Raw genomic sequence first — 21,388 nt, forward strand, 5'->3', positions numbered from 1 at the left:
TCTGTGGGAGAGAAATCCATCGTGAGATGGTGTCTTTGCCTTAAAATCTTTCCCTCCGGCCCCATGAGCCACGGCGGATAGACGTAGGGTCGGTGAGTGGATTGCATTTTTTTAGTAGGTGGTGATCGTATGGTCTTGGTCAAAAATATTGCTGCGGTCGATTAACAAGGAAGGTAAGTAAAGGCTGGTGGTTTTTACCTGGGTGAATGAAGATTGGGTCAGGAACCACTGTCTCAAACAAGCCGGGCCAGCGATAAGCCCCCGGTCTTGCATTCGATTGTTATATGCTTTTGCAGGAGGCTTCCAACTGTTAGCATCAAGTTTTTTTTTCATTATCACTATCGTAAGCATAGAACGGTGAGGGTAACACGCTGAAGGCATGGGTGTCGAGACAACACGTTTTTTTAAGCGTGCGGTCTGACCGAATGGGTGTAGTTCACCAGCAGCTTGAAGTCACATTCTTGCCCATATTGGGGCATCCCGCACGACATAGAAAGTTAACTTGATCCATAAGTTATCCGTACACCCATCCAAAATTGCGTCTATCCGCCTACCTACTTCAACCATGTGTTACGAGGCAGACTGTCAGCAAACTGTGGAGGATTAAGACAGCCAACCAAGCACCTTTAAACAGGAACATCTGCAGGAGTTGTGTGTATTCAGTCTTATCAAAAAAGATATATATCACATGGAAGGTGTGTGTAGAAGCAAGTGGGGACGGCTTGAAAATGGTTCTCACTCGTTTCATGATTTACCACAAATTGCTGACATGGCCCCGAGGAGAGGCAAATAAATTCTAATACTGATGGGCCACCAATGCCTTGATAGCCCTTTCTTGGACGATATCGTGGGTTCAGCTTGCGCTCCCACAATATCAGAGATAACCAGATAGTGATTCCTCTCCCGCCTTTCTCATCTTTTAAGGGGATGGATCCGGTAAATTGAAGTTGGTTGGACAGGCAGAAGTCCCCTTCTGAAAGATGTACCAAGTGCTACTCAGGCTGAGCCGTGAAATCCATGCCGCCTGGAGTGAAATCCGCCTGGTATTAATAAAAATGTTTGATGTTTGATTTAACTATAAGGTAATTCAAGAAACTCCATTGAAAATGAGAGCAAAGGACAGCCAGAAGTTGATTGTCCACCACATTGAAAGAAAAGCTTTCAGACCCTAGGTGATGTATGACAGGAGAATTTTTCTCGCGTTATGAGGAAGTCATCATTTCCCTCGGTCAGTTGAGGGTATTCCGTCGCTATCTGAGACAACAGATTGGGTAAGAAATTCTTGGTAAGTGTGGGAATCCAGTAGCTCACAGCCTCTCGCGCAAGAATAGAACAGATTTCTTCCAATTCTTTCTTCTTGACGGTTGTCCAATCATCAGTGAAACCACAGGTGCCCATGTAAAGACCCCTACTACTAGCCTGAGCCCGCGCAAAGAATATAGAGAGGTGACAAACCCCGGAGAAAAACCCTTGTTGTCCGAAGGTACCGGGATAATTTCCTATGCGCAAGAGAACTTCTGCCCACTCCTTTTCGGCATCTGTGAAACGCTCCTGTAGAAGCAAGACTCGTGCAGACGCGACAAGTAATCGTACGCGCATCCACCGGTCCACAATATCCAGATCTGAGACAGCTTCAAATTCTTGAAGTTCATTTTTCAAGTTCTCAATATCACCTAAAATTTGGTCATATTTGTGTTTGGAGATGTCTGTTGTCACTTGAGCATGTATGGCTTCGGCAATTTTGACATCAATCAGGGATATTTCCAAGCGTCTACGAGCTCTGGAAAATCGGCGATGTTCACAAAGAGAAATGGTCTTGATTTCCAGCTCAATCTTCGAACGTGCAAGCTCTGAACGGCCTTCTACACAGAGAAGATCAGCCAATCGGCAGATGATTTGGAAGCGATTGGGGTCGATCCCATTTTTTTCACTTTGAGAAAGGACAGGATAATAACCCATTAGGAGGACAGTGGCTTCCTCCAGATGGCCAATGGACTGATGGAGTTTAGAGACCGTGGACAACCTTTGAACAGCGATAGACAACTCCAAGGGCGAACTTTCCGTCGTCTGAATCGGCCATAAGTTATTTAAGACAACCATCTCTCGCATGGCTCGAGCAGAGTGTCCAAGTTGTATGAGATTTTCCAAATGAGACAGCAGTATCAAACGTTTGAGTGTGCGCATTCGCGCAGAGTCCACTTCAATGTATTGAGACCAATTTTGAAAGAAAGCAACCAACTTTTCGGAGAGAGAGAAATCCCCTTGTAATCGTGCAATCTGACTTCGCCGGAGAATAATGGAAACTTGTAAATGGCAGGGAATCTGATCGCCAAGAAGCTTGACGGCATTGTCGAGTAATTCCATATGGAGAAGTGAGGAGCCCAGTCGGGCTCTTGCAATGAGGACCTCAGCTAACTCGAGCTTTGTCGAATTTGACAGCGGTAGCTTATTTGGCTTGCGTACGTTGTACAACTGATCAACAATAGGAGTGAGAACCCTGCCATCTTTCCAGAAACTATCAAAATATTCCGTGTTAGCTAGGAGGTTTTTGATAGAACAAAGACTGACACGGTATAATCACCTTCGATCAAGAATAGGGTCGCGAGGAAAAACATGACACACAACTTTCAGGGCGAGAATCGACCAAGGGTGACAGTTTCCCGAGGTAAGAAGTAAGGGATCCATTTGGTGGGCCTGGGCTGTGATGCAATATGACTTTCCGGAACCAATCTCGTAATCTTCGAGACGGATCCACGAGAAGGAGAGTAATTCCCGTATCATCTCATCAAAGCACTTAGGCTCCGAAAGCCCACTGAGTAGGCCAGTAGATTCCACATCGAACGACGCGCGAATTGGAACTCCATATTCGTTCCAACGCCATTGAGGACAACCCAATCTTTCGAACAATAGTTGTGGTACCCCATACTTCCCAAAAGCAGCCAGAAAGTTCAACAATTGTAAAGCCGGAGCGGATGGAGGAGGAACATCTTCAGGAGGTGCGGTAGAGCACGGTGTCCCGAAGGGCTGTTCGATTCGCCTCCTCTTTGCACTGCGATCTGATCCAGGTGTGTTAACATCACGTTCCTCGGTCGCAACATCGTTCAAAAGGGCTATATCTTTCATCCCAGATATGTAAGAATTGCCGGTGAGAGTCGAAGAGCTTTCTGATACTAAAATTGTCGATCAAGGTTAGTTAGATCCATACGCCACAGAAGATCGTTTACCAGCAAATCGTAAATAGCAAACTCACATAAAAGTCTTGCCTCGATTTCCAGTGGTTCACAACGCAGCGAGTCTTTGTGCCGAATGGAATATATCAAGATGGATATTAAATTTTCCGAAGAAGTAGTTTTCAGCGACTTTGCGGGGTAACTACAGATCACGAGCAGAGCATGTGCCGGCCCGACATAGTTAGTTATGAGCCAAAGTATTGAGTCAACTTGATGGGCTCTGTTGGTGTAATGATTTGTTATTGGTTGCAGGTTGTGAATGCCCTTCTTAATATACGTTCGTATAGATGTGGCGGTCGCCTTTCCCAGCATTGTAATGCGGTTTTTGTTGGAGCCAATCCACGAGGACAGCTGCGGCCCCGCCGCGGTGATTTTTTTGGCTGTTTCATCGAGAGTTTCTAGAAACTCCACAGTTTCCTTTGAAAATATCTTTGTCTCTCCAGCAGCGATTAATTCGCAACTGTTTCCGGCCTCGCATGAGGATTCGCCTGTCTGGCTGGTGTCGTTCTTCAGCAAGCCTAGAGCATACTCCTGTAGTACATGCAGTAGGTTTTGAATCTCCACTAGTTGCTTGCGGGATAACTCGAGCTTGTCACAAGCAAGAAAAGACGAGAAAGTGAATGACCTTTCCTCATTTAGATGGATCACAATATCCATGGTGCTCATTGGATCCACAGATGACAGTTGATCCATGAAAGAGGGCTGCAAGTGAAAGAGGGCTGCAAGTGAAAGAGGGCTGCAAGTGAAAGAGGGTTGTAAATGAAGGGGGGTTGTAAATCAAGGGGGGTTGCAAATCAAGGGGGGTTGCAAATCAAGGGGGGTTGCAAACCAAGGGGGGTTGCAAACCAAGGGGGGTTGCAAACCAAGGGGGGTTGCAAATCAAGGGGGGTTGCAAACCAAGGGGGGTTGCAAACCAAGGGGGGCTGCAAGTGAAGGGGTGCCTTACGTGTACGAAAGCGTGGTCTGTGTCATGCCAAGGCTTTTATCTTAGCGTTACTTTCCATAAATTCCTCACATACGGTGGACACCCCTAGGACCCACATTGCCTTGATTATATAATATTCTGCGGGCCGTAACTCCTCCTCTAGTACTTCACGATATCGATGTCAGTCTCAGAAACCTTAGCCAAGTAAACCCGATAGGCTCTGTTAAGCGGAAAAATAGATGGATGATGGAAAATATATAACATATAACGCTGTATACATCTGTGGGTGATCCTATCTCCGAAATATTGAAAGTGGTATGTCCCATTCTAGGCGGTCTGGATGTGGGTCCCGAGGGGTGTCCAAACTTTTGCGTAGTCACAGTACATACAGTGAGTGGCCTTTCAGACGGTACTTTCGATTACACGTGAAAAACTGCCCTCAGGTCCCATACATGGCTGCGCGATGATACTTCAAATAGGTTACGTTACGTACGTACGTAAGTCCTGGCCAAGCGGATCACCAGACCACGGATCACATGGCGCTAGTCCTCGGTGTTACCATAAAATACAGCATAATTCTGAGGTGCCAGACTTGTCAGAGCAAGTACAGTATGCATGTCTCGGCAAATAGATAAAGCGGAACAAAATGGTTAATAGAACCAAAAAGTACATCCTACGATAAGGTACCGCTCAGTACGATGTATTTATCTGGATTATCAATCACGCCCGAAATAATTTTTCAGTTTATAAAAACATCTAGAAGGATATCATTAATCAACGCCGAGGTACCACAAGATCATACAATCAACCTTTAGCGTTGATATTTGAAGTCATGGGATATCGAATTTAGTATGGTATTTGGGTGTGTTAAAGCTACGAGCTTGCAGTGAGTTACATAATGTCGCTGTATGTTTCACTTTACTGCATATCCATGCACAAGAGGATTTGGTGATGCTCGGTTACATTGCATGGGCGTATGGGGCGGCAGAAGAATTAGTGGCGGTGGAAGACGGCAAAGGCGCTTAGTTAATTGCAGGCCCAGCCCACCTGTTGAGTTATCAGACAAGCGTCACATTCCATATTTTAGTACGGCTACTCTTTTTGATGTGGCTATCATGCAAAATATTATCTGTAATTCTTTTCCGGCTTGATTTTAAATATAAATCGTAGTCGCTTTGTCTCCCAATCTGTTTAAGCGTTGAGATTGTTTCAGCGACTCTTCGGGATCGTTACGTATGAGATCCAAGGCTCCCAATAGGTCCTTGCTCAAAGAAGAAATGCCATCCTTCTGGTGACCTGAAAGCATAAGTGGAGTGGCATCACAGTGGGGTAACCAGGGGCCATGCCATTTTATTGGATGGTATTGGATCAACCGGCTCCACATTGAGACTCAAGAGGACTGCGCCAAGATAGGCCGTGTAAATGATATCCGTGCCCAGCCTCTTTGTACGCCCCATCACCTTCGGGGGTTGGGGCTTCTATGCGAAAAGTTAATCTACCCGAAAAATCAATCCCCCCATCTTCACAGAGTCAATTGACTGCTCATCAACCACCAACCATTGAAATATGCCTAAATTTGATGAGAATCAGCTCCAAAAAGCCGTTTCTGCCGCTAAAGAGCAGGGAAACCCGAATTTGGCCAAAATTGCGCGTGATTTTGGCGTTGCCCGCCACCTGCTCCAAACGCGTCTTGCCGGTCGCGCTCCTCACTCGGCGCGTTCCCCGACTGGCACTAAGTTATCATTGCTCCAGGAGTAAGCTGTGCTTCAATGGGTGGTACGGCTAGACGAATTGAACGTTTCGCCTACCCACGAGATGATTCGGGGGTGTGCAGATGGGGTTTTGAAGAGGAACACGTCTGAGGGTAGCGACCCACCTCGAGTCGGCCGCTGCTGGTCTTATAATTTTATCAACCGACAATGCAAAAAACACCATCAATCAGGATTGGGTCTTCAAAAACCACGAACCCTGGAGAAGAAGCGTATAGACACTGCGATTTTAGTGATATTATCAATTGGTTTGATCGTCTTAAGGTTGTGATTGAACAATATAATATCCAACCTATGAATATATACAATATGGATGAAACCGGGTTTCCCTTGGGCAGGGCTCATCACAGGCTGTAGTAACAGTTTATAAGGAAAAGCGTTCCCCTACAGCTATTGGCGAGAACGTTACTGCTATTGAATGCATCGCAGCTGATGGGTTTATTATGGACCCCTTCTTTATCCTTAAGGGAGATCATCATCTCGAGCGATGGTACGAACGCGCTGATGATAACTACTGGTTCGCTACGTCGAAAAATGGCTGGACTACAGATGAAATTGCATTTAATTGGATTTTACTCTTTCACTGCGCCACATATTATCGAGTATCGGTTTCGAAAGCTGAGAAACGACTTCTTTTATTCGACAATCATGGCTCGCATTTGACTCGGGAATGGCTTGAATTTTGCGATGAGCATGGTATATTATGCTTCCCGTTTCCTCCTCACACAACGGATATACTACAGCCGCTTGATGGGAATCTCTATTCCTAGTTATGAAGCACCTTTTCAGGAAGTATAATAACGAAATTATGCGCTGGGGTGGTACGGCTACGGACAAGGCTGGTTTCCTGGCCTTTATACCGGAGGTCCGCAATAGGACGTTTACCCCTGAGACGATTATTCACTCCTTCCGCGACCGAGGAATATGGCCATTTAACCCTAGTATTGTTGTTGATCCGTTAATCGCTAAGGAGCCAGAGCTCCCACCGCTCCAAGTCTTTAGTGGAGATCCAGACGGGGAGGAGGCGGAAGCAAGGTCTAGTGATACTGAGGAACTAAGTACGCCTACAGTTCCTACAACGATTCGGACTGTTAAGCGTCGCACTGGGCGTCTTCTTTCTCAGGCAGAGAAATTAGGTATTGAGGCGAGTCATCAGAGGTTTATAGCTAGTCTTGAGAAGGCATGCAATGATATCATCCAGAAGACCGAGCTGTGGATGATAGCCGAATCGAACCTTGCGCGAAAGGCTGAGGTTTTGGGCAATTTATCAACTAATCGGTCGAAGAAGAGGCTTTCTGCGACTGGTCTAGTGCGAGGAAAGGATGCAAAACGGTCAATTTTGAGAGGAGGCTCAAAAATGAGGAGAAGGCTCGGAGGAAGGCTATGGCAACCCTCGGAGTTCTTGGTGATGAGCAACCGCAGCAACACTAGGGAAATTTAATATTGCGTGTCTTAGTACTAAATTGTATACAGAATGCAAATATTTCATTTATGAATTGTTATTATCTAATGGGGGTAGGTAAGAAACCGAATATTCGTGGTGAAGATGGGAGAATTGATTTTTCGGGTAGATTAACTTTTCACTAAGAGGCCCCAACCCCGAAGGGGGTGGGGCGTACAAAGAGGCCGGGTATACGAGAAGTCTCAGCAACCCCCTTTCAATTGCAACTCCTCTGTAGCATTCTGCTTTTGGAGGGAACTAAAGGGTCACGAAATTTTGGATATGCAAATATTCCACTGGTCTTCACGGGTTATTCAGAGCTTAGACAAGTTCTGAAAGCCTGTCAAGTAGAATCAAATGGGACACGGTCAGGTCCAGACCAGAAGGCAGGCTAATGAAGTTAATCTCCATAGCACATTCTTAACTAAAGAGGAACGTGAGTTACTTCAGGTCTGGAAAATGGCGAAAGCTGTTCTCAAGCAGTCACGTTCTTCGTCACCATCTCCATCACATACAGTAAGAGCATTCGCAGTACTTCCACTCTACCTGCAGGTCAGTCAGATCATCAGAGATGCGCAAGAACATGCACAAGCCTCTTTGAGACGCATTGTACGTACAGTAACGTATATATACCGTAGCGAGCGGAATAACCGTGCTGAAATATTGCAGAGGTACTTCCCTCAAATACCAGGGAATATCCATCGTACTCCGCAGTTCAGCTCATCAAATTCAACAGGCATTAATTTTGCCATGTGATTTTTGATGCTGTTTGATCAATATCAAAAACGAGTCCAACAAGATGGGCTGTAATAAGGGCGAAACTTGCCCCTCAAAACGCTGCTGGGTAAGGAATGCGCAACTTGTACGTTTTAGGCCGCTCCTGCTGCTTGCTACTCCATCTCCAGTAGGAAGTATGCAGAGAATACATATTCCCTCAATAGAATGTAACCGGCCCCTTACAAATATTACATATTTGTAAGGGGCCGGTTAATTAGCTCTCTTTGTGACAAGATCTGCAGTCAACAAGCCGAGGATCAATTCTCTCCTCCTTACAGAAACGACAGTAACTATTGCTGATATTGCGGCATTGTTCCTGGCGCGCTCCTACATTGAACAGGGAGAGCGTGGATGCATGCAAATCGGTAAGGCATTAGTATAATCCCCAAAGATCTAAGGAGGAAACGGCGGAAAGAGCGCGTTCTAGTTGTGTAGGTTCTCTGCTACGGTTAGTAACCTCACGAATGCATAGCCCAATGTGGAGTCAGCACCATTCTTTCAGAGTATGTGGAAATCAGACCATTGCCTGTTAATACATACCCAGAGAATGCTTGTGTATTCACAAATTTCGCCCATTGCCGTTGGAAGCCGAAGTCGTCATGAGCAGGGTTGTCCTTGACAGGAAGCACAGGTATTTGAGAACGGCTAAGCAAAGACATTAGACAATCAAGTTTTTATTAGTGAACTCAGGCAGTCAAGAGGAGCAAGAAGAGTACAGGTTGGCCATAAAGGGTCACCTGTCGCTGTGATGGAAGACCATAGCTTCAGATAGGGCCCATCCACGCTCCACCTATAGGGAGGCAACATGTCTCTATGTAATGGTTTCTACGAACAGAGGGAAGACGGGAGGGACAAAATGGAGACTTGACTGCGCGTGAGATGACGTGCTACAGGCAGAGGCAAGCAACTGATTCTGGCGAGGCAGTTGTAGGAGGAAGGGGCCATCAGAATGTCGCTGTTTATATCACGTGAGGCTATATGCATTGTGAGGCAACTCCAATAAATCTACTCCCTATATTGAATGATTTCAGGTCTGTCCGTTTATCATTCCCATCAATCTAGCGACATTTCATACGCATGGAGCTAAGAAGGACCGAGAGATAGACTTCATTGAATTCGCGCCTATAGTGCTTTGCGAGAGGGTAGTTCCGCGAGGACCTTTTTAAGCTAAGCAATTAAACATTGTCAAAGCGAGCTGAATCGGTATAGACTAGTATGCATTTAGACGAATGAGAGCTATCGGAATCATACAGAAAAGATTGATTGAAGAAAGGAAAGGACTCGAACGAATGGAAAAGGGGCCCAGGTTGAGCTGTCCCCAGGCGGTGTAACTGAGTATTCGAGTGACCGTACCGATGTCGAAGGGTTACCCGCATATTACATACAAAACGTAAGGAAAATTGTGTGACACATGGACCAATCCCATGTCACTGTAATGTTCATCTCCAATTTTCACGACAAACATCCTCTGTGTATGTCTTTGTTTCAATCACATCGAGGAAGCCACCCACCAGATGAATACTGCCAGTGACAAAGGCCATAACGGGCACTCCACCCTGCTGAACGGAGTTACGTTCCGCCAGGTCCCGCACGAAGTCAACAGCCTCTTCGATAGTGCTGAATACTTGGGTCTCGGTATTGTGATCAATCTCATTCCAGGCGGCTGCAAGACACTTCTGTACGCGGAGCAACTCGACATCATCAGCATTTGTGTTCATGCTAACAAAATCGGGACGGACGCCAGCCAGCTTGTATGTGATATTTGTGCAGAACAGTGCGTGTGTAAAAGGCATGTCGGATTCCAATGCAGCGGCAAGGGTCTCATGAAGGGCACGAGCCAATGCCGGGCTGTCCCGGGTTTGTTGGTTAAAAATCAAGATTCGCAGCTTGTTCATGCCAAAGTCACTCGATGAATCGGCATCGATATGCGAGGCAAACCACTGGCCAGCCAGGTGGATGCTCTCCAGCGTGTGTGCTCCATCAATATACCAAGCCACATTCTTCTCAGACCGAGTCTCACAGCGGCCACCCAGCCGAGTCTCCTCGAGCCCGGTTTTAAATTTAGCAGGGAGGGAGTCGGCCATAATATTGTCAGAAATTTCCGGCACACCAGCCCTTCTCAAGAACTCGTTAGCTACGGCAACTGCAACAGAGGCATTAGTATATTGGAAGTCGCCATTCAGTCCTAGTTTCACTTGGCGGAGTTCAGGATGCTCGACTACCACATCCAACTTAATGCCTTTAGCAGCAGCGCGCTCAGCCAACACTCGCTGCGCATTTGGGTCCTGCGGTGCTGTGAAAGCCCGAGCCGAAGATTTCATAATACCACCCTTGTGCCACGCAATATCCTCGATCGTAGGACCCAGCATGAGAGTGTGGTCAATTCCAAGACTAGTGATAGCGGTCACCTTGGGTTGCTCAATCACATTCGTACAATCGTATTCTCCTCCAACACCACACTCAACTATCGTAGCATCAACGCCTTCCCTCAAGTACGTGTGGAATGCCATCAGTGTGAGATAACGGAAGTATCGCGGCTTGGCGCTAAGAGGATCTTCACCAGCAGCCTTAGCTGCATCTTCCAAAAGATCCCATACTTCAAAGAAATACTGCGCGAATTGTTTTTCGGAAAGCGGCACATTATCGATCTTGATGCGCTCGCGGACGAAGAGGAGATGAGGGGAAGTATAGAGGCCGACTTTATGGAGGCGCGGGGAGGATTGACCTGGCTCTGACCTGGTGTACTGAGATAGGATGCTCGAGATGAATGCGGAAGTTGAGCCTTTGCCCTTTGTGCCCGCGATGTGGACCAGGTTTAACAAATCTAAATCGGAGGGCTGCACAAAATTGAGTCCAACATTAGCACAGTTTATACAGTATAGGGCCTAAGTTTTGCAAACCTTGTGTCCAATGCGACGAAGCCACTCAACTGTCTCTGGGAGGGAGCGCATATTCATATCCTTCCGTGGTGTAGTTTTTCTGAGCTCCTGCACGGTCGCAGAGCTCGTCTGTAGTGAATTGAGCTTTGCAATAGCAGCCTAAGCACAATCGCGTGAGCTTTTCCGATCGACACGGTGTGCAACCTGCACTGAGCTGGGAAAATACATACCTCGTAGGAGCGAGCCATAACAGGCGAGCGCGTCAATTCGCGCCGTTGCGGACCGGACCTCTGCAGAGACCTCCAAGCCCTTCTCATGGACAAGTGATACCCTTGTTTGAAATTTTAATTGAGCATGCGGGCACGACAAGGTTTCACGGAAGTTTTTAGTTCTACAGCTTCTCCAGGAAATGGTAGCGACGAATCTGATGATGTTGGTTACACCTCGCCAAAACCCGGATACCCCTCTCTCTCATCACCTGGACTAGCCTCTGATTAGTCAGACGATTTCTGTCCGCTCCTTTGCAACGCCAAGAGGGATGGTTTCCCCAAGGATCAGTGGGCCAGAACAATTATGATTTACACGAACCACTTAGTAAAAGGAACAGCGGTTAGACTACGAACAGGATCAGCATTCGCTGTTCCCCCGACAATGCTACGACGCCCGCCGGTGAATGAGAGAGAAGAGTCTGCGACAATTCTCGCCTATTATATGAGCTCTCAACGCTTGCCTTCAAAGGTTCCATGGCCGACCAAAGTGAAGACCCACTTCGAGGACGGCGGGAGCTCAAAAGGTATATTTTGTTGAGGTTTCAGCAGTCTTCAATGCCGCTGAGGCCTTGGTAGATAGTAGGTAGTCCTCCCTGAGGCACACTAGCCTTATACGGTTACGTGGATCTTCGGGATGTGTGTATAGCACACTCCCACTCAAGGGTTATCTTAGTCTTAGATATCTTCAATATTATCCAATCGCCGGTATATGCTATCGCTCCTCCTAGATCCTATCTCCTCATCTCAACATATGTTCCCGCATCTAACGTGCAGCCATTCGAACCCGCTCCAGATTGAGATAGATACTTTGGAAGACATTGGAAGGCAACGCCAGCAAAGGCGACCGACGTAGTAAGCTCAATTAATATAAGATTCAATAATCTCCAATACTGGGCAACTTTCACCCAAATTATGTTGATCTGTTTGCTTCCTTCATCGCAAATCGTGTTTGTGTGGCAAATTGTGCTAAGCTTCCATGGTCCCCGACCAGCCGTTTCCTACGACACCAAGCATATATTTCTTGGTAAACAGATCATCCCAATCGATTTGTACCGGGTATTATATTTTTTATGCAATGTCCAAAATCAATGTTTGTTCACGCATGAAATTCTTAGGGTACCTGCCTGTTTATAGAGGATTGTAATGTAAGGGATTCTAATTATAGAATTTCCTGGCCATGTTCCATACAGTCGACGAGATCGAGATCATAGGGTACATTTGGCATTTCAAAGTCTAATAAACAAATTAAAATTGTCTTAGGAAGGACGGAGCAACATAAGGTCTTAATTACATAAATAAAGATCAAAGAAGCTTCGGCAGTCTTGAAGGCTGCTGGAAACTCGGCAAGACACTCATTCTCGTTCTCAGAAAGAGGGCTTCGCTGTGTCCCAAGTCTCAGGTGAGTTGTCTATATGGCTGAAGATTTCTCGTGACGGAACCCTGATATACAAGCGCGCTGTCTCGCTCGCGGATCTTCGATATGTCGCTAGGGTAGTCCTCGTACTCTCACATTATCTTCGTCCACTGCGATTTGGGTGATCGGGTTTCGCCCCCTCCCCCAGACAGAAGGCCTGAATCCCCCATTTTTTCTCCGTATAGAGTCACAGTAATCTCCAAATGTTACACCGTCACCCATCCGTATATATATATATCTATCTTGTAATCAACAACCAGCGTCCAATAAAAGTACTCACAAGCATTCCGACTTTGTATTTCCACGAATCTACAAATGATCATTATCGGCCCTCCCAACCGGCCTTTCTTCCGTTAGAGCCTTGGCATTATTTCGAATGATGCGATATGCGTTATACAGCCCAGAGTTAGTCCATTTTGCTTTTATTAATTGATGGAATTCTGCAATTAAGTCGCTCCGAAGTCCCTGACACTCTCGCTTCAATCGATCAAGGCCCTGGTCAGGTTGTACGGTTCTCTTTTGGGGCTCTGTGAGATTCTGAGGTGCGGATGCATCCCGTATGAGGCTTGAGTTGCAAGCAAGCTTGAGCAAGGCATTTTGGGACAGGGCTTCCCATGGAGGAAGATTGGGGATCATCACTCACAGAGACATAGCGAATGTGCTGCCACGCGCATGGCCCATAATGACGTTCCTTGACTGTTCGTCCACATTTCCTAGAGTGGTGACGTCAGTTTATAATATTCACATTGAAGTTGAGCTCAATTTGCCTTCACTTGAATTACTAGCAGCCCCGTTCCGGTATTTGTGTAGGGTTCCTATTTTCTTTGAACCCAGCTGAAGCATTTGTAGACTTCTTATATTCTAGCGCCGTATCATAAGTCAATGCGCGTCGTGGATCCGTGATCCAAGAGCCCTCATTACTCTTCATAGCTCTTCTAAAGATTGGTATTCCTTTGGCACTTTCTTTGATGTGAATAGGGGTAAAGGGGTGCTGAGCCGGTGTTCCGGTCCCTTGGTGAGGGTCCAAATATCTCGGGGACATCTAATACACTCACTGGCGAATGTATTATCGACAAGGGATGTCCTGGACGACATAAAGACCCAGGTTGTTGTTCCATTCCGTATAGATGAAAACAGGCCTTGCTTTATTAGAATAGAACGTACATATATCATATAGATTTAAATACTTACGGTACGCCTTTGTTCCCTTTGCCTTTGTTAAGTCTGTGTGCAACTCTCACGAGGAGAACGTGGCACGTAAGATCCTCGGGGTGCTTCACCACATATAATTCAATATCCTTCCATTTTAAGGAATTGTCGACCCTCATTTAGCCGAAAGATTCGACTAGTGTTCCAGAGAACTCATCATTCTAACTGGGCTTGCCAGCCAAAATCAGAGAATGCAATACTGCACACAGCAAGCAGGTGAAGGGTCGAGTAAAGAAGGTCGTCAATGTTGACTGACGGCTGAATTTTACCCTGCGGACCAAAGTCGTACTCGTCAGTAAGCGTGATGCATACAAGCTTCAATAGTAAGTATTTGAAGTGGATTCAAGCTGGTACATACCATAGTCATAACTCGGCGAAGATCATAAGGAAATCCGCAGTGCATTTGTTCACCCCCGTTCATTCTGAAAACCTCCGCAAAAAGGGGAAGCCAGAACGGTATTCCACATTGTGATTGTCCAGATACCATCGAAGAAATCCTTCAATAGCCCTGAAAGTGATATTCTTGAGCCAATATTGAGTACCACGGGGGTTCAGTTCTTGCCTAAAACTAGCATCACATGTGAGTGGCCTGAAAAGAACCAGATGGGACAAAGTAGGTTTACTAACCTTCCAAATTTGTGGTCTATGTCTTTAATTTATAGCTTTGTTGTATCAGCATGATCGCTGTTGACTTGTGTCTGGCTGCTGAACGAGTAAGCTTGGCTTGAGTTTTCTTTTGAAATCATGGACCAACAAAATTTCGTCAAGTATGGAAAAAATATATCTCGCAGAGAACAGATAGACTTGAGGTTTATATTCAAAAGATCCTTTAAGGCTTATCTATACCTTTGCTGTGCGATTTACGAGCTGGGGCTGTCTCTGCGGTGTACACATTTCTCATGGGAAATTACGCTAAGACTCATCTGGCTACGGCAGCCCCTAATTGCTGCCGTAGATGGGACCTCTAATAGACAATGAGCACCACTGCCGGTCGGTGGTCATAAAACGACCTGTTGTGCCGCCAGGCACTTGCTGTTCAGGAATGAAGTCGCAACATCGGAAATAACTGCTACTCGATGTATGAGAAAAAAATGTTCATTGAATATCAACTTGGACTTCACGTTGTGTATATACCCTCATGTTTTCCCTCGAGAAGAACGGTTAAGCTTCCTTTTACAATACAACACAAATTGTATCATCGGGATTCCAATGCATGGGCATTGGATATGGGGCTCGAAGATATTACAAAGAGAGCAGGACATAAAAGTAAAGATTTCAAGGCTGGGTCTGTCTGAGGAACCAGTTGGACTCGCCCCACAAGGGCAGGAAGATCAAGACGCCTGCTCCGCCCAATCTTTCGGCAAGACAAAGATATTGCCGGCCCTTACGCGAATAATTTCGTCACTTGTTCTTGCGAGGTCTCCGACGGACCGGTCCACTTGTTCCTGCGTCGCAAGATGAGAGAAGAGAATGCGGGTATGGCAGCCCCTTCGAGGAATCTATGCGCCGTGTGGTCGGGTTCTGCAAGGAAGAAGGCTTTTGTGGACCGCCAATTTCCAGATAGTCTCGATCGGCATAGCCTCTTATGTCTTGGCCGCCAAGTTGTTCCGACAGTTCGAGATCGCTCGATTTCTGGTCCCCCTCACTGACGGGCGGCGGCGGCGTCGTTGACCTCTGGGAAAGCGATCTCGCAAGGCCTGCCTCCAGCCGCCTGGAATACCGTAAAAAAAAATTCCCATAGCAGGTTCGCGAACTGCATTCCGTTCAGTCGCCTCACTCTCAAAGTTCAGATGCACTTCCCCCTGAACGAGGCCCCAACTCTTCATTCTGGATCCAGTCATCCACATTGTTGCTATCTCTCTGCATTCAAACCGTATTGGTGAGTGAAGGAGAATTTTCCTTAACGGCCCATGAACGCACATTCATCCTGGTGAGCAAAGGCGAGGCTCCTGGGATGATGATGCCTGATCGTGGAAGAAGAATTGCAGTGCGGTAGTGCATGTGCCTTGGCGGACCTGGCAGACAGTGGCCCCGAGGACGCGTCTAGACATGACGGCGCTTATGGATCATGAAGTTCGGGAGGAGGTTGGCATCGTGTGAGACCGGTTGGGTAGAGGGACGCTACCAGGCATCTTGGATTGGACTTTTCAGTTCTTCTAGTGAAACTGGAAACGGGGAGCATTATGGCTGGAAAGAACCTGTGATCGGGAATATAGTTTCATCACCGGCATGGCAGGGCATAGCCTTTGTGTGATGCTGGTTGGAGAGGCGAAATCTTTCCTGACAAGGTTTTACGAGCAACCATTAACAGACCCCTTGCAAATATTACATTCGGAACCTGCCCATTCAAATGCTATCGCGGCTTCAGGAACTACAATAGGCGATCGCAGACCTGGAAGGCTCACATCAAGGCCTGCAGATATTCCTTCAAAGTGATGACAGAAAGGCCCCGCTACCTCGTCACGAATTTTCAACAATGTATATGTCTAATCTCCCCACTTTTCCTCGTTTCGCCGATTCCTTTCCTAATTCAATCAAGCTCTCACAACCTATGTGGCTATTGCAACATGTTCCCCCAAGTTCGGGCCAAGGCTAATCCCACATGGGATGTGGATAGGTAAGTGCCCGCACTAGGTGCATTATTAAAAGGCGACGGGGTCAAAATAAACTTTGAGAATACCAATGCAACGAAAATGATAACAGATAATCAAGGGAAGCCAAAACACTAACCTGTATGTAATTGTTAGTGACGCGCCGCGTCGCATGTGCCAAGGATGCGAAGATACATCGCTTCTTCGGTGATTTTTATGTTATACGCTGTTAATTGGCGCAGTGTTAGTGATATAAATATTCGACGAAATACAGGTGCGGCTGGGCATGTTCACCTTAATTCTCAGTGATACTGGAGCGATGCTTGATTGATGAGACGACAATGGATATGAGGTGGAGTAGTTTTGGGCTAGAATGGCAGAATAGGTTACTGTAGTCCACCGAGGACTTTACTATGGGGTGGACATACAGAACTTGTGAACTAGTTGACACTTCAGGAGAGACTAGTATAGTAGGTACCATCCATGTCGACCGCTATCTTGACTGTCCCTGTCTAGAAAATGAATTCAGCCACGCATCTATGGCCTGCTCTTTTCTGCTTTTATAGTATAGGTCTCGTCGACATGTGTGTGTGCGATACCCCACACTAAGCTTGCACATAAGGCATACGCCGGGCCAGTCAGATTGATATCTGATAGACGGAACGGCTACATGATGATCATTGACTGTCACATCAGATGGGAAAAGCAATGAGTTTCCTGACTCGTATGCCCACCATGATTATCTCGGGATTCACTAAGTTCTGTATGATATTTTGCCATGTTATAGAAAGATGAAATACTGTCTGTCTTCCAAGTTCAACACCTTTGACCACTCTGTCATAACACAAGCCTCACACGCGATGTCTTGGACAGGGCTTTGATGCAAAAAGTAATAACGGGGAACAGATTTCGGGGTTTGCAGAGTAACTCACAGCAGCAGAGCATCGTCCTGGCATCTAACTACCGAGAACCCGAAAAGAGTCCCAAAGAGCAAGTGTCAATACAGTAAAAAGTAGTATTCATGAAGTACAGGAATATAGGATCTCAAATACGAAACCGATTCAAGAATAGAACAAGATTCCCCGAAGTTGGTTTGGGACAGCATTCAAAGATCAAGCAAGAAACAAAGGAAATGGTCAGACGTGAAGACGGAGTTAAGGAAGAGGAAACGCTGTACCTTTATTGTTTCTCTGGATTTGGTGCTTTGCCGGATGCGTTCATGATGTTGAACCAGTGATTCTAATACATGATACCAAGATCGAACCAACGACCACTTGAAGTAAATAGGTAGTATTAATCCTCTTTCTGGCTCCTCGGTGAATCAGAACTGAGAATATATCATGAGAGCATCACTACAAAAATTGGAGGCATGAATTCACCATATACGTGCTCAAATTTATATTATGAACAACAAAGTTGCGCTGTAAAATTTTTACCATGAACACTCGAAAGCCATGGGAAGGCAGGTATGGTAGTCGAATGCGGCCACTGTCGGGTCGTGTCAGCGGATTCAAGTTTCTGAATGTAGGGCCAAATTGAGTTCAGCCGATGCATCAAGAATCTAATATGTGCAAGACGGGGGCTAAAACTTACTTGGACTGGGATCACAGCACGTCGTTAACGGAAATACTATTGGAGCGAGATGTGAATGGGAATTAAATACTCTATGAAGTCATTCGCTTACGGTACTTGTGCTATACATGTCAAAAGGAAAGCTTGCCATAGTCGACTTTCTGAGTTTTGCATCCACCAGCGTCTTTAACTTCCAGAATGATTCACATATTCACAGGACGGAGAGAAATAGGTCAAGACCTTTGCCACCTGCCCAACTAGTCAAGGGCGCCTGGCTGCGCGAGCAGCTTCAATGAGACACGGTTCAATAGCATGCAATTTGGCCTCCGATGGTGCATGGCCAAAAAAGTTGACGGGGGAGTAGGATTGGTTCCAAAGTTGATCACGAATTAAAGCTTCTTCAAGTTGGCATTGGAACCGAAGATTCTTCGGAGGTTTTGACTAAAGATGGTCAACACATCTACGACAGAGCTCGGCTTGGAATCGGCAGCTCTGTGGCGCATCTGGTCAGCATCCGATTGAACAATTGATAACCCGGAGCCTAGGAGCCGCTGTGGTGGGGTGACGTGCCCTTCTAATGTAATAATGTAATAGGATATTATACGACGGTTATAAGGAAGGAACATATGAAAGAGTAGAAGATTGAAATTCCTCAAGTCTTCAATGGTAAATGACGCCGCCAAGCGTAGAATAGCAAGTAAACTCTTCCTCCAAAACAACAACCAACCCAATCTTTGGTGACATCAAACGTTACCCATATGACATTGCAAAAAAAACATCCGCACACGCTTCTTGCACAACGATCCGTGGAAACTCTGCTTTTATGGCCAGGGAAATCTGTCGGTCCACAAGGTTGTTGAACTTCTTGCGTCTTCAACTTGATCTTTCCGATTGGTTCACCAATTCCGTTCTTGTGTATGCGAAAGGATGCTCCCCTAACAAAGCTAACCCAGCACAATCTTTCGATATGGATCTCAGGCATTTAAGCAAAGAGATCACTTACGAGCCCGGCAGTGTTGAAAAGGATCCCCTAGTCTTTGATCAAGCGTCATAGCGTCATAGGCCAATTCGTGTATTTGAGCGAGACACATTTCGTAGTAACGGGATCGCGCCACCAAACTTTTCATCTTGAGAGCTCGATCCTGTTCTTCATTATTCATTTCATTAAAGCCCGCTAGACTCGGTAGGCCATCCCCAAACTGATAGAAAGTCGGAGTACCCAAGAATTCAGGAAAACGGGCCTGTAAAAAAAGAGGCAATACTTGGGAAGAGCGCCAGCCAGTTATACCCTGAATACGCGTGGGGTCATCTGGTGAAACGATAATGTTCTTGAGGTGTAAAGCAGGATGCCATAGCACTGGTCTTGATACCTTTTGAGCACGATCTTCCGATGACAACGTGGTAATGATGTTTGAAACACTCTGCGGCAGAAGACGGCGTTGACTAAGACACAGAGATCCGTGACCTTTGCTTTCCGCGTCTGTACTTTCATTCGTATTCAGATCTTGTTGGATGAACGACAGTGCAAAACCCTTTAAAGTTTCACCTAAAATCGTGTCAACTATTGTTCAAAGGAAGAAAGCAGAATTAAAGGTGACAGACATGGCTCTGCGTCCACAGTTTTGCCAACGCAGAACAGGTGGTCACGATCTAACGTGTCCGAGATAGAGATTTTCTTGAGATCGGCGGGGTAAAACTCCCGTAAGTAAAGAGCTCCATATGCGGGGAAATCCAGTCTTGCAAGGGCCCTTTCAATTTGGACAATCCGTTCAATGATATGGTATTGATCCAAGGGCTGTAAGCTATCCCACGACTTTGAGAGGGTAACACCAGGGACCTTCTCCGTAATTATGTATTCCGCACCAATCTCATTTGTCGGTTCTGAGCTCCAAGCGACGACTTTTGGAACTGGAACAGCTGTGTAAAGACGCACTGGACGGATGTTAGCCTGCGGGACAACACTTATAGGTAAGACCTACAAAATTCCATAGTCGCCACTTCAGAAGCTGTGGTGTAAAAGGCGAGCCCAGAATGCGGAGAGGGTATTTTGGCTATGAGTTCGCGCCCATCATCCATTGCGAGGCGGAAAAGTCGGTTTGAGTTGTCTTTCAGTTCATTGCAGCTAATGCACGTCGATTTTCCATCCAGTGAGGCTGCCAAATGACGCAGTTTGGGAATAAGAATCTCATAGCCTTCGTCGGCTAGGCGTTGTTCAGGCATCTCTGGTTCGTTATCTTCAATTCTTCTATGCTTGGTCAAAGAAAGGGACGTTGTTGAGCGTGGATGTAGTGAACCCCAGCGGGTCGAAAATCGGTGGCGTGACGAGGGGAGAGTTGAAATCACTGAGTGCCAACGAATCGCAATAGGCCGAGTCTGCCTCAGCATGTCTTGCCCGCCTGAATTGACGGTTGAGGGTAATAACGTGTAAAGATTAGATATCAATACCCAATCGACACGTTGCACATAGTTGCGCTGAGATTCGAGTGAAGCCGTCAAGAACCGTAGATGATAGTCTTCCTCGTGGCGGGGCTTGTGGATGTGTACAAGCCGGAATGGTGTAACGTAATTCCGGGTAGGTCCGCTCCAACACCCCCTCCCCCACTTTGCAAGTCATCCAACCAAGAATCCAATGAGCTCTGCAGACATCTTGATCCGGCTGAATGCAGAAAGGCCATTCATTCTCTTTCTCGTTTTCCCTTGCCTGTGATAAGCCTGAATTCTCTCGCGAGCAACTAGTGAAGATTCGAATCCTACTGTATGTATTGCAAAAACACGCTCTAGGCATGCTCAAGCTCGACCACAGCAAGACGGGCTAACCCTCATACAAGACTGAACTGCGTCACCAGAGAGACGGAGATATCCTCAGGGAAAACCGCAAATTTTCTCAGTCTCTAGAGGACACAGCCAAATAGATCACCGCGGCGAGGCCACAGTTGTCCGCGCGGCTTAACACCGACCGCCACCGCAAATTGCTCTTGAAAAGCACTTTTGCCCCATCTCTCGAGACGTATATCAAGGGAGGTTCTCACAGGTTGAAACCGATATTGAGTCATCGTTCGTCGAAGGTAGGAAGCCTTGGAGAATGGCCTCTGATTCTAGAGTATTGATATGCGTACGTCCGTTTTGAGCAAGGCCATTGTGGCAGCCTTGCTAGGATGAAGGTGGTGAGAACGGGCCAGCCAGCAGTCTAATGTAGACTGGGATGAGAAGAGGAAGAGCCCCTGGTATATTTGCAGGCATCTGCGAAGAGCTGCGTGATAGTGTGGTGGCAGGGGCCTATCAGGAGTACGCCGCTAAGAAGAGACAAGGAGT

General features: G+C 46.5%; 7 protein-coding genes across 7 annotated transcripts; 2 read left to right on the forward strand and 5 right to left on the reverse strand.

Annotated features, from left to right (window-relative positions):
- Window positions 1–1,024: 1,024 nt before the first annotated feature.
- On the reverse strand, window positions 1,025–3,996 carry N7473_013200 (uncharacterized protein). The gene is made up of 3 exons (XM_057159139.1): window positions 3,251–3,996; window positions 2,582–3,170; window positions 1,025–2,515 (listed from the first exon to the last, which is right to left on the reverse strand). Exons 1-3 carry the CDS (start codon window positions 3,921–3,923, stop codon window positions 1,162–1,164), a joined length of 2,616 nt encoding a protein of 871 aa, XP_057002189.1. The 5' UTR covers window positions 3,924–3,996; the 3' UTR covers window positions 1,025–1,161.
- Window positions 3,997–6,074: 2,078 nt separating this feature from the next.
- On the forward strand, window positions 6,075–6,694 carry N7473_013201 (uncharacterized protein; the record flags this gene model as incomplete). The annotated part of the gene is made up of 2 exons (XM_057159140.1): window positions 6,075–6,191; window positions 6,263–6,694. The coding sequence occupies 2 exons, from the start codon at window positions 6,075–6,077 to the stop codon at window positions 6,692–6,694; spliced, it is 549 nt and encodes a 182-aa protein (XP_057002190.1).
- Window positions 6,695–6,732: 38 nt separating this feature from the next.
- On the forward strand, window positions 6,733–7,365 carry N7473_013202 (uncharacterized protein; the record flags this gene model as incomplete). Its single annotated transcript, XM_057159141.1, has 1 exon — window positions 6,733–7,365. The coding sequence occupies one exon, from the start codon at window positions 6,733–6,735 to the stop codon at window positions 7,363–7,365; it is 633 nt and encodes a 210-aa protein (XP_057002191.1).
- Window positions 7,366–9,581: 2,216 nt separating this feature from the next.
- Window positions 9,582–11,338, reverse strand: N7473_013203 (Folylpolyglutamate synthase; the record flags this gene model as incomplete). Its single annotated transcript, XM_057159142.1, has 3 exons — window positions 9,582–10,979; window positions 11,043–11,180; window positions 11,252–11,338. The coding sequence occupies 3 exons, from the start codon at window positions 11,336–11,338 to the stop codon at window positions 9,582–9,584; spliced, it is 1,623 nt and encodes a 540-aa protein (XP_057002192.1).
- Window positions 11,339–13,485: 2,147 nt separating this feature from the next.
- N7473_013204 (uncharacterized protein) lies at window positions 13,486–14,032 on the reverse strand (the record flags this gene model as incomplete). The annotated part of the gene is given in 3 exon segments (XM_057159143.1): window positions 13,486–13,746; window positions 13,760–13,847; window positions 13,896–14,032. 3 exon segments carry the CDS (start codon window positions 14,030–14,032, stop codon window positions 13,486–13,488), a joined length of 486 nt encoding a protein of 161 aa, XP_057002193.1.
- Window positions 14,033–14,069: 37 nt separating this feature from the next.
- On the reverse strand, window positions 14,070–14,334 carry N7473_013205 (uncharacterized protein; the record flags this gene model as incomplete). The annotated part of the gene is made up of 2 exons (XM_057159144.1): window positions 14,070–14,228; window positions 14,272–14,334. 2 exons carry the CDS (start codon window positions 14,332–14,334, stop codon window positions 14,070–14,072), a joined length of 222 nt encoding a protein of 73 aa, XP_057002194.1.
- A 4,131-nt stretch (window positions 14,335–18,465) lies between these two features.
- On the reverse strand, window positions 18,466–20,607 carry N7473_013206 (uncharacterized protein; the record flags this gene model as incomplete). Its single annotated transcript, XM_057159145.1, has 4 exons — window positions 20,056–20,607; window positions 19,679–20,008; window positions 19,080–19,622; window positions 18,466–18,650 (listed from the first exon to the last, which is right to left on the reverse strand). The coding sequence occupies exons 1-4, from the start codon at window positions 20,459–20,461 to the stop codon at window positions 18,466–18,468; spliced, it is 1,464 nt and encodes a 487-aa protein (XP_057002195.1). The 5' UTR covers window positions 20,462–20,607.
- Between the last annotated feature and the right edge of the window lie 781 nt (window positions 20,608–21,388).

This window comes from Penicillium subrubescens, assembly GCF_028828155.1.
Source record: "Penicillium subrubescens strain IBT 31985 chromosome Unknown utg000013l_segment0_segment0, whole genome shotgun sequence".
NCBI classification, from domain to species: Eukaryota; Fungi; Ascomycota; class Eurotiomycetes; order Eurotiales; family Aspergillaceae; genus Penicillium; species Penicillium subrubescens.

Excerpts from the sequence above, each read along its gene's own strand:
- N7473_013200 (XM_057159139.1), bottom strand. The coding sequence starts at position 3,923 with ATGGATCAACTGTCATCTGTGGATCCAATGAGCACCATGGATATTGTG. Across the intron at positions 3,171-3,250 it reads AATCGAGGCAAGACTTTTAT|TATCAGAAAGCTCTTCGACT; the intron begins GTGAGTTTGCTA and ends CGACAATTTTAG. Across the intron at positions 2,516-2,581 it reads GACCCTATTCTTGATCGAAG|TTTCTGGAAAGATGGCAGGG; the intron begins GTGATTATACCG and ends ATATTTTGATAG.